Source organism: Mastomys coucha, unplaced genomic scaffold, assembly GCF_008632895.1.
Source record: "Mastomys coucha isolate ucsf_1 unplaced genomic scaffold, UCSF_Mcou_1 pScaffold20, whole genome shotgun sequence".
Lineage (NCBI taxonomy): Eukaryota > Metazoa > Chordata > Mammalia > Rodentia > Muridae > Mastomys > Mastomys coucha.
The window spans coordinates 143290085-143302159 of record NW_022196903.1 but is presented as its reverse complement, the minus strand read 5'-3'; the positions used below and the strand labels follow the sequence as shown (position 1 = coordinate 143302159).

Here is a 12075-nt window from a genome sequence, read left to right as displayed (position 1 = left end):
GGTGACACAGAGGATAGGGTATGTTACCTTTTGTTGTTCCTAAAGCTGGCATCTGCAGTCCCCTACAAGAGGGTTGTTGGGGAAGGGAGTGCCACCATGAAAAGGGGAATTTCGAAATTCCAGCACCAGGCTGGGCTCTGTCTGTTTGCCCTTTCCAAAAGACTGGAGGCATCTATGCTGGGAAGAGGGGAAAGGGAGCTCTAACTGCAGGAGCAGTGGGAAAGTACAGAGGCAGGTTTTCTGCTACTCTTCACTGCCAGAGTGGCCTATGCTGTTCCCACAAGGCCATCACTGGGAACATATGGTTATCCTGACTGCCTAAGCCACATGCCTACAAAGAGCTTCTCTAGCAGTGTCTAGCCCCACAAGGAAGCCATTTGTCTGAATGTTTAGACACAATATTGGACAGTCCCAGAAGCTTGTCTGGCTTCCTGCCTAGGCATGTGAATACTAGCAATGTGGCCTGAACCAGGAGTATGTGTCCTTCTTTGTAAAAAGCTAGTCATTTAAACCAGAGGCCACTGAGAACCACATGGAGAAAAAAGAAGTGGTAGTATGAGTAAGAATGGCCTCTATAGGTTCATATATGTGAATATTTGATTCCCAGTTGGTGAACTATTTAGGAAGGATTAGGAGGGTAGCCTTATTGGAGGAAGTGTGCCACTGAGGTTTCAAAAGCCCCCAGTCTTATTCTCTTTGCCCATGTTTGTGAATCAGGATGCAAGCTCTCAGCTACTGTTCCTGCACCATGCCTACTGCCTGCTGCCTTGCTCCCTGCCATGATGGTCATGGACTCACCCTCTGAACCTATAAGCAAGCCCCCTGCGGGGCTGTGTCTCTGCTGCTGTTTGGAGCTCTCTGCCACTGATGCCTGAGTCTCTCTACTGCTAGGGCCTGTGACTGCATGGTGCATTAGTTAATTAAAAGGAGGCAATGCATGAGTGAGATATTTTATTATAGGAAAGAGGCCAGTCACATAGAGAGAAAGAAAGGAGAGGAAGAGGGGGGAGAAAGAAAGGAAGCAAGAGAGCAAGAAGGCAAGAGAGAACAAAGAGCAAGAGAAAGAGGAAGAAGGCAAGAGGGCAAGAGAGGGGACAGAGGGCAAGAGAGGGGACAAAGAGCAAGAGAGAGGAAGAAAGCAAGAAGACAAGAGGGCAAGAGAGAGGGGTGGAGTGAACCGCCCCTTATATTGTGTGAGGTGTGGCTATCTGTCTGTGGGATGAGGCATACCTGGCTGTGGTCAGATGACTTGGGGTAGGGCCTAGCTAGAATACTGGGAGCTTGGGGCATTGTCTACCTGACAGAGCACACAACCTCTCACAGCTGCTCCTGTCGGGGTAGCTGTGAGAGGTTGTGACTGAAACAAGGGCCAAGGACTCCGGAGTTCTCATCGAACTCCTTCAGTCCCTTGCAGGCAAAGACATTGCCAACTGGGTCATTGGAGTTCAGACCTATTACTCGATTGGACCTAGGTTGCCTAAGCAGACCACTGCCCCACAGCCCCCACTTAAATGCTTTCTTTTATTTAAAAAAATTGTTTTGATTTATGATTTTTTTTTTAGTTCTATTACTATAACAGTATCATGAAGCTGTTAACTTGGAATATGGAATTGGGGATAACTTGAACCACTGTTGCAGAGCCATAGTCATTCATATTAAGCTCTAGAGTATACTATCTCTTCCCAATTTGAAGTAAGAGTAGTGATTTTGCATCATTGGGGTCTAAAGGAGGGCTGATTACTAAAGAACATAGTTTAGGTGGTTCTCTATTTTGATTGATAGATTAAGTCATGTATTTTTCCTATTGTATATGGCCCTTCCCATAAGTTCCCAATTATGCATAGGCACACAATGGTAAGTAGGGGATTCTCCCTGAAAGTTTACAAAAGGGCACAATTTTGCCTTATGGTGATGCACCCAAAACCAATTCATCCTGAATTTGATTCTTTGTACCTGGATAACTAGAAATACATAGTTCCTGGCATCTTGGAGAGGGTCTATTCTATTTTTCAAAGATGGGAGTATAAATAGGTAGGAAGTTGATGGAGTTCTGAGGTTGCTAGATATATGTATACATAATATATGCAGATGAAGGAACCAGGCTACCAAGTACATTATTATATTAGGAGGATGTATATATAACCAAATCCAAAACTAAACTATATTTCCTTTCTTGCCTGCCTCAAAAGTAAAAGCTATAGACATAAAACAAGGGCAACGATGTGCGGCTTATATCCCACCTTAGTTGTCTTGTCAAACCAAGTGAATAGGCAATCCTTTTTAACAAAAGCTGTCTACAGCACAAGGCCTACCAAGAAGTGTCTGAGTCATGATGCTCGCTTGAGAATCCTACTCTCCCTGCAGAGTAAAACTTCATCGTGATTTCTTACTCTGTCTCTGAGTTCTTTGCCAATGCCAGGAACTTGGAAATAGCTAGCAGAAGGCTTCATTTGGTCTTTTTACCTCTAAGATCTCCCTCCCTAGCCCTCACAACTAACAAAACTGCTACCTCCATAAATCTACTTTTCTTGCCTCTACACCTTGTCCTGGCTATACTTGCCCTATTATGGGATAGGCTACTCTGAAATTGGCTAACATACAATTGGTTATTGCTAGAATGAAAAACAGCCTATAGCTCATGGATAGATCATTTGCCTGTTTAATATGATGCAAAATATCTCACATGAAGGAGATAAGAAAATAGTTTATTCTGAACCAAATATGGATAGCCTAGGATTTAGATTCAAATTTCTCAGAAAAAAAAAAAGTTTTCCAAACAAAAAAGAACTGTAATGATTTTTTAAAATATAAGATAAAAGTAACTGTAAAGCATTACATCCTGTGACTACATTGGTGAGGGCAACTCATAGCTAGTTTAAGGTAAAGCAAGGAAACTCTGACAATGAGACTTACTATCTTACTGCATTTTTAGTGCAATAATTAGTACAGTCAAGTCTGGATCTATTCTTTCAAGGTAGATATGTCTAACATGTATCCACAGAAGTTGTCTAACAGAATATCAGGTCAAGAACAAAAGGGGTTGCTTTCTAAAGGACTGAAAAAGCATCTTCTGGTATCTGTTCCTACAGGCTTGCACTAAGCTTCCCTATGATTATAAAGGAAGTCCTTGTCCCTCTAATGTGTGAAGAAATTTTTTTCCTGATAATTGTTTGGGTATTTTTAATTTTGTAATATACATTTATAACAATATAGTTCACTGGTAGTAATTGTGTTTTCTCCCAGGAATAAAAGCTGTGGCTTTATCCTGTTCAGACCTTCATGAAATTTCTTTGAAAGGATGTTGCAGTGTCACTGATGAAGGAGTCCTTGCTCTTGCACTCAATTGTCAGCTGCTGAAGATCATTGATTTGGGTGGCTGCTTAAGTATTACCGATGTGTCCTTACATGCATTAGGAAAAAACTGCCCATTTCTGCAGTGTGTTGATTTTTCAACTACTCAGGTGAGATCTAACTTGACATAACTTACGTGCTGTCTCAGTTATTATCTATGACTAATCAGAATATCATTAGTTCTTTTGCTGTTGTTTAAATTGTTGACCATTTCATGATCTTGGTGAAATGAGAATGATTTTCCAAGAATGCTTCTTAAAACTTGCCTTCACAAATAGAACATTTGCCGAATTGTTACCAAGTTAATTATATGCTTTGAGATCATTTAAAGCTTTTTTTTTTACTGTGCATTCAGCTTGTTTAAATATAACATACCTTTAAAAAATACAGCATAATCTATCTTAGTATACTTTGAACTCTCCATGTAATCAACTTTTAAAAGCTAAGTTGAACACATAACTTTGATCTCAAACTATATTCTTTATTTTTCATTCATGACTAGTCCATGACCCTGTCTCAGAACAATGTATATGACTCCCTTGTAACCTTTCCATGCTCCTAACTCAGAACAATATATTTGTGTATAAGGTATAATGTGATTTGTGGTTTTGCTTGCTGTTCTGGGTCAATGAGTCAGATAAAGTATTTCTTCCCTAATAAAACTTCTATAAAAGATTAATATAACATTCATTCCTTTCCTATATCTTTCTGGGTGTGCTTTTCAATAAACAGAAAGTATGGTCCTTTGCTAAGGGCATTGAGCTCACTCTTGGTTAATGTGAAGAATATATGACTAAAATATATGTTTGCTGAATGGGAGGTAGTTATTCTTTATGATTAATGCACATTAGAAAATTCTTTCTTCTCCATCACCAGATATATTTCTTTTCCCTTTTGTTTAGGTATCTGACAATGGTGTGGTTGCACTTGTTAGTGGACGTTGTGCCAAACAATTAGAGGTAATTTTGAAACATTTATGAATGTACTAAATTTTATCCTCAGGAAAAAAGGGATTATTATTGGTGGGCAAGGAGCAAGAAAACAACTATGTACACTTGTTTCTCTCCTTCTACCTTTACATAAGCTTTGAAGAATTCAGGTCTTCAGATTTGCACAGTAAACCTATGATACCTGCTGAGATAGCCTTTTCCTTTGGCCTTCTTATCTTTTGGAGGTGTTTATTTGTTTAATTTTGGTTTTGCTTTATATTTTGAGCCTAAACTGGCCTTGAACTTGCAGCAGTCTTCCTGCCTCAATCTCCTCATTGTTAGAATTACAGTGAGAACACCATCATACCCAGATTTTTATCCTGTTTTCTTTTTAAAAAAATATGTGCACTTGTTCCAGGTGTGGTGGCTTGTGTGCTTTAACCCCAGCACAGGCAGATCTCTGTAAGACCAAGGCCAGCCTGGTTTATACAGTAGGTTCCAACCTAGCTAGAGTGATATGGTGAAACCCTGACTAAAAACAAACAAACCCCAAAATTTATTTTTATTCCATGTGAATGGGTGTTTTGCCTGCATATGTATCTGTGCACCACATGTACTACTGATGCTTGAGGAGTCCAGAAGAGGGTGTCAGATCCCCTAGAACTGGAATTAAAGACAGTTGTGAGCCAACATATGGTTGCTATGACACACCCAAGCCCTCTGCAAGAGCAGCCAGATGTCACTTGAGCTATTTCTCCATCCCCTTTCTGCCTTTAAATTTATGTATTATTTGTACACATGCATATCACAGAACATGTGTGGAGGTCAGAGCACAGCTTTACAGAGTAGTTCTGTCTTTTCACCTTTACATGGGAATTGAACTCAGGTCCTCAGGCTTGCATGATAAGAGCTTTTGCCTACTGATCCATTTTCCCTCCCTCTATTTTTACCAGTCTCGGTTTTCTTGGTTGGTTGGGTCTGATTTTCTTTTTATAAAAGAAGTATATTTACTTCTCAGTTTTATAAATTGAAAAGTCCAACATCTATGCCTTAGCATCTGCTATACCATTTTATGTCAGAAAGTGTGGGTGGGGAAAAGGGGCAAGAGTGAGAAAGAAAGTGCTCAGTGAGGGAATATTTTTTGGTTTTGAGATAAGTTCTCATGGTACCCAGGCTGGCATTGAACTTGCTTTTGAATGGAGGATGGCATTGAATTGATCCTTTTGCCTCCACACCCCAAGTATTAGAAATATAAGGATAAGGACATTCATCAATTCTTTATATACAGTTGTAGGGTTTTTAAAAATAAGTAGATTTTTGGTTCTGAAGAAGTTCACATGAGAAAGTTACAAGTACATGCTTATTAGGCCAACTAAGTGCTATAAAAAGTCCTTTATTGGCTGGCAACCAAGATTAGTCTAGTGCCTCATAGAGACTCTGAGTCCCGAAAGTCAGGGATACAGAATTTTTAAAGACAAAAAATCATAATGACATCAATGTCAGAATGACCCTACATTTGCTTTGGCAAAACATGACAATTACTTCAGTCAAAACATTTTTATTTATATCATTATCATTTACTATAATTTATATAAACATCAGCTATTTTGGTTAATACATTTGAACCATGGTCAGAGTCTTGGAAAATCCCAAATGTGTTGTCAAGGCAGACATAGCTGCTCATAGGGAAGGGGGCTGAGAAATATCTAAACAGACATAAAGTGGAGTCAGGACAAGGTGGTACCTTAGGCAAATTAGGTTTTTTTGTTTAATATGAAATTACTTTCCAAACTTTTTTGTGCTGTTATTATAGGTGTAGTTTTTAATTTTTTCTTTAATTTTGTTTTCTACACAGGAAATTAACATGGGATACTGTATACATCTGACTGATAAGGCTGTAGAAGCCGCTCTGACTGCATGTCCTCAGATATGCATACTTCTTTTCCATGGCTGCCCCCTGATAACAGGTCAGTCTAACAGGTTGCTTGTATTTAAATCTTAGCTTCATCTTTTACCAACTGTAGGACCTTAAGAAAATTCATTACTCCTTCAGTTCTATTATTCATTGTATTTGTCAGTAAAACAATATAGTGCTACACTTCCTTCATAAGCTCACTCATAGAGATTATCTGATCTATTTTGGATCTCAAAGCAGATAGTAGTCATGGTAATGATGGTAGTAATGATGGTGGTAAGGCTCAGTGTTACCTACTTAAGGTGATGCCAACAATGATGATAGTGTTAATATGATGTTTTATACATACAATGAAAAGTATCAAGTTTGAACTGGGCAGTGGTGGCGCACACCTTTAATCTCAGCACATAGGAGGCAGAGGCAGATGGATTTCTGAGTTTGAGGCCAGCATAGTCTACAGAGTGAGTTCCGGTGAGTTCCAGGACAGCCGGGGCTATACAGAGAAACCCTTTCTCAAAAAAACAAACAAAAAAAAAGTATCAAGTTTGGCACACCTTAATCTTTGATTTTTTTTTTTTTTTTCCCGAGACAGGGTTTCTCTGTGTAGCCTTGGCTGTCCTGGAACTCACTCTGTAGATCAGGCTGGCCTCGAACTCAGAAATCCTCCTGTCTCTGCCTCCCAAGTGCTGGGATTAAAGGCGTGTGCCACCACCACCCAGCTTCTAAATAATCTTTAATAGTGGATACAAGCCTACCACATTATGTGCCATCTGTTGTGGTAATTTATTTTTATTTTTAATGTATGTGAGGACACTGCTGCTGTCTTCAGACACACCAAAAGAGGACACCACATCCCACTACAGATAGTTGTGAGACACCATGTGGGTGCTAGGAATTGAACTCAGGATCCCTGGAAGAATAACTAGTGCTCTTAATCACTGAGCCATTTCTCCAGCCCCTGTAGTGGTAACTTTTTAAACCTCGCTAAGCTTCTGGCAGTGCTTCACACAGCCTGCCTCAGATGCTGTGGATCCCAGATGGAAAAACACACACACTGCCTTTATATATTTTTTTTAATTTTATTTTTTAACTTTTATTGCATTATGATGAGAAAAGTTACATGATTTTAATTTATCTGAATTTGTTAACATTTAAAAACATATTTTAAGTAAATAGAATTAAATCACATTCTTGTTTCCCTTTTGTACCTCAACTCCTCCCAGAGACGCCCCCTTCAATACAATACAATATCTTTTCTGTCATATTCTTTAAAATTTATAAAATATTATAAATATGAGTATTTATAAATAAATTTATAAATAAAAATGAGTAGTATAAAAGTTGTTTGATATAAAACAACAATCAATTTAACAGTCTTATGTAGGTGCTTGTCTATAGCAATACTGAAAATACATACGTTTTTCTCAATATAAATTTTAAATAACTCTAAGCATATTAACTGTATATTTGAAAATAATAGATCACTACTAGTATTTTCTTAAATGAACATAAATAAATAAAGTCTTTTTGTTTGTTTGTTTTGTATTTAGTAGAGCTTAAAATCTTGGCTCTTACTATGGTACAAGCCCAAAATAAGAACAATTTTTAGACATTGGATTTTATTGTAATAAGGCTGTACTTCAGTGACCCTCACATCACCAAAGAATTTTACCTCCATCGTAGCTAAGCTGAGAGTTGACAGTTCTGCTGCACCAAGGAATGAATTGTAGGCACGATTTTTGGATACAGACTCCCTGCTATGGTCAAAGCTATTTGACTTGAGTGAGTGACTTTATTCTCAGCCCACAGAGAACAGGTTACATTCATTTAAGATATGCTGTGTGTGTTAAGATGGTCTATTGCCACAGACTGGGTTGCTTCGGGGACCCCTTATTCTGCGGGGTGATAAAAGTTATGGCCTGGTGGGCAAAGAATTCGGCAAGTGACAAACAGACATAGCACAAGGGAGTGTTGTAACTGAATGTAATTTGTACAAAGTAGAAATCAGGCTTATATAATATACAGAAAACAGGGCAAACTACAGAAGTCACGTAGGCAGGAGATGGCTACATCAAGGTCAGTAAGATCAAACAGCCAGGTGCAAGGTGGAGGAGCAGTGGTGTCCTTCTTCTTGGGCTATTCTGGCAGCCCCAGGATAAATTCTCAGGGTCTGTCTGAGGCAAGCAGCTGGAGGTCCTTGAGAATAACCTTGGCTATAACATAGATAATTAGTGACAGAAGCCCTACAACTTTTCTCTAGTCATTAAAGTGATTCTGCCTTGTGTGGGACTGCTCTGATAATTAGTGCCTAACTGCTGTCTCTAACTTTGGAGACACCCTGTCTGATAAGACAGCTTCTTTGTAGAAATTCCAAGCTAACTACAGCTAGGAAATCAATTAGGATTGTTGAAACACTGTGAAGGCCAGGAAATAATGTTCAATCTTAGTTTTAGCTATAACGAAATATTTCTTAGGGCACCTTTATGCCTGAATAAAGAAAGCACGCAGATCTCTCCACAGATTATAGCAGAGATCAATCTGGAACACCTCTGAGTTAGGAGATGTCAGCGACTGGGCTACCTCAGGAGACAGACACCTTTTGAAGTATATGCCTCAGTTCTGTGATCAGGTTTTTAGGCCTGTCCCAGACACAACTGAAATAGAGTTCTGTGTAACAGTGTATCCATAATGTCATTCACCAACTGTTTCAGTGAACAGTGGTTCTGCTTGGAGGGTGGCACAGACATTAGGTGAGGGTAAGAATCTGGTCTATTGGCTGTGATAATTTGGAAAAGCATTCATTTCAGAGAAAGAGCAACTTATAAAGTCCTCTTCTTCAAACTTGATACAAGAGTTCCAAAGTCAAGCAAAGCATTCAGTCTCACTCTTTGTTGTTCTCTTACAAGCCCCTTCCCAATTTAATTGTCTATGTTTCTTTTGGGTATATAGATACTTTTGAAATATGTAAGCTGTTCGGAAAACCATAGTATAGTGTAAAAACATGAAATAAACAATACTACTAATAGAGAGGCTGAGATAGGAGATGCAAGATTTCAAGACCCTTATTTGTACACAGCAAGACACTGTCATGAACAAGCAGAAAGTGTATATGGAGCCGGGCGTGGTGGCGCACACCTTTAATCCCAGCACTTGGGAGGCAGAGGCAGGCAGATTTCTGAGTTCAAGGTCAGCCTGGTCTACAGAGTGAGTCCAGGACAGCCAGGGCTATACAGAGAAACCCTGTCTCAAAAAAAAAAAAACAAAAAAGAAAAAAAAAGAAAGTGTATATGGATTGTACAATATTGGACCTGTTTCTCCAATTACCAAATTAGAGAGACCATTGGATGACAATCAACAAATTTCTAATTCCTCATTTTTGGATTTCAATCGATTAGGATATGTTGGTAATATTAATTTTCATGTTAAGATAGTAAGAAAAAATAAGGGGCTGGTAAGATGGCTCAGCAGGTAAGAGAACTGACTGCTCTTCTGAAGGTCCTGAGTTAAGATCCTAGCAACTACATGGTGGCTCACAACCACCCGAAATGAGATCGGATGTCCTCTCCCGGTGTGTCTGAAGACAGCTTTAGGAACGAGGAGACTGGAGCAAGCAGGGCCGGCAGAGGTCCTGAGTTCAGTTCCCAGAAGCCACACACATAATGGCTCACGGCCATCTGTATAGCTACAGTGTACTCATACACATAAAGTAAGTTAAAAAAAAAAAAAAGAAAAAGAAAAAGAGAAAGTAATTGTTACTTCCTGTTGTTTTTGTTGTAAGAGGTGGAATTAGGTTTGTGTGGGTTTGTTGAAGGATTATTTTCTTGCTTCTTCTAGGGTGTAGTTTCGCTCCTTATGTTGATGTTTTTAGTTTCGCTCCTTATGTTGATGTTTTCCATCTATTATCCTTTGTAGGGCTGGATTTGTGGAAAGATATTGTGTAAATTTTGTTTTGTCATGGAATATCTTGTTTTCTTTATCTATGGTAATTGAGAGTTTTGCTGGGTATAGTAGCATTTCTGTTCTTGTAGAGTCTGTATGATATCTGCCCAGGATCTTCTAACTTTCATAGTCTCTGGTGAAAAGTCCAGTATAATTCTGATAGGCCTGCCTTTATATGTTACTTGCCTTTTTTCCTTTATTGCTTTTAAAATTCTTTCTTTCTTTAGTGCATTTGGTGTTTTGATTATTATGTGTCGGGAGGAATTTCTTTTCTGGTCCAGTCTATTTGGAGTTCTGTAGGCTTCTTGTTTGTTCATGGGCATCTCTTTCTTTAGGTTAGGGAAGTTTTCTTCTATAATTTTGTTGAAGATATTTATTGGCCTATTACCTTGGGAGACTTCACTCTCTTCTATACCTATCATCCTTAGGTTTGGTCTTCTCAATGAGTCCTGGATTTCCTAGATGTTCTGGGTTAGGAGCTTTTTGCTTTTTGCATTTTCTTTGACTGTTGTGTCAATGTTTTCTGTGGTATCTTCTACCCCTGAGATTCTCTCTTCTATCTCTTGTATTCTGTTGGTGATGCTTGCATCTACAACCTGATTTCTTTCCTAGTTTTTTTCTATTTCCAGAGTTGTCTCTCTTTCTGATTTCTTTATTGTTTCTGTTTTTTGTTTTGTTTTGTTTTGTTTTTTGTTTTTCGAGACAGGGTTTGTCTGTGTAGCTCTGGCTGTCCTGGAACTCACTCTGTAGACCAGGCTGTCCTCCAACTCAGAAATCTGCCTGCCTCTGCCTCCCTTCCCAAGTGCTGGGATTAAAGGCATGCACCACCATGCCCGGCTTCTTTATTGTTTCTATTTCCATTTTTAGATTCTGAATGGTTTTGCTCATTTCCTTCACGTATTTGATTGTGTTTTCCTGTAGTTTTTTTTTTTAAGATTTATTTATTATTATTATAAATGAGTACACTGTAGCTGTCTTCAGATATACCAGAAGAGGGCATCAGATTTCATTATGGGTGGTTGTGAGCCACCATGTGGTTGCTGGGATTTGAACTCACAACTTTCAGAAGATCAGTTTGTGTTCTTACCCAGTGAGCTATCTCACCAGCCCTCCTGTAGTTCTTTAAGGGATTTTTGTGTTTCCTCTTTAAGGGCTTCTAGCTGTTTACCTGTGTTCTCCTGTATTTCTTTGGGGGTGCTATTTATGTCTTTCTTAAAGTCCTGTATCATCATCATGAGAACTGATTTTATATCTGAATCTTGCTTTTCCAGTGTGATGGTGTGTCCAGGACTTGCTATGGTGGGAACATTGGGTTCTGATGATGCCAAGTCACCTTGGTTTGTGTTGCTTATATTCTTACGCTTTCTTCCCGCCATCTGGTTATCTCTAGTGCTACCTGCCCTTGCTAAATCTGACTGGAGCCTGTCCTTCCTATGATCCTGGTTGTGTCAGAACTCCTCTGAGTCAAGCTGTCTCTGTGATTCTGTGATTCTGGGATCCTGTGATCCTGGGCTTGTTAGAGCACCTGGGAGTGGAGCTTCCTCTGGGGTTATAAGACTGGCTGTGGAGTTTGCACCCAAAGTCTGCTCAGGGCACTGACTGACTCAGACAGACAGGAAGGAACCTGAGCCTCTGGGCTGGCTGAGTTCCTGTGTGCCTGGTCCATCTGGTCCCAGTTACTCCTGGTGTTGGGACAGATGTTGGTTCCTCCTCACCTCTGATCCTGGGCTTGTTAGAGAGCCTGGGAGTGGAGCTTCCTCTGGGTGTTTTTGGACTGGCTGTGGAGCATGCACCCAAGGTCTTCTCAGGGCACCTGACAGCCCAGACCCTGCCTTTATATTTTTATATGCCTTAGTTTAGCTCATTGGCTAGGCCACTCTTGCAACCCCAGACCCAGTTGGGGAAGTGGGCCCTGGGGTTGCTTCACTGACTCTTACATGG

The 12075-nt window shown here is 39.6% G+C and overlaps 1 protein-coding gene across 1 annotated transcript in view; it reads left to right on the top strand.

The window, feature by feature from the left end:
• The window catches only part of Amn1 (antagonist of mitotic exit network 1 homolog), a 54697-nt gene that overhangs the window by 17194 nt on the left and 25428 nt on the right, over positions 1 to 12075 (top strand). The window contains exons 4-6 of the mRNA XM_031383985.1: positions 3244 to 3461; positions 4254 to 4310; positions 6136 to 6247. Coding sequence (XP_031239845.1) covers positions 3244 to 3461; positions 4254 to 4310; positions 6136 to 6247 — 387 coding nt within the window. The remainder of the gene's footprint in view (positions 1 to 3243; positions 3462 to 4253; positions 4311 to 6135; positions 6248 to 12075) is intronic.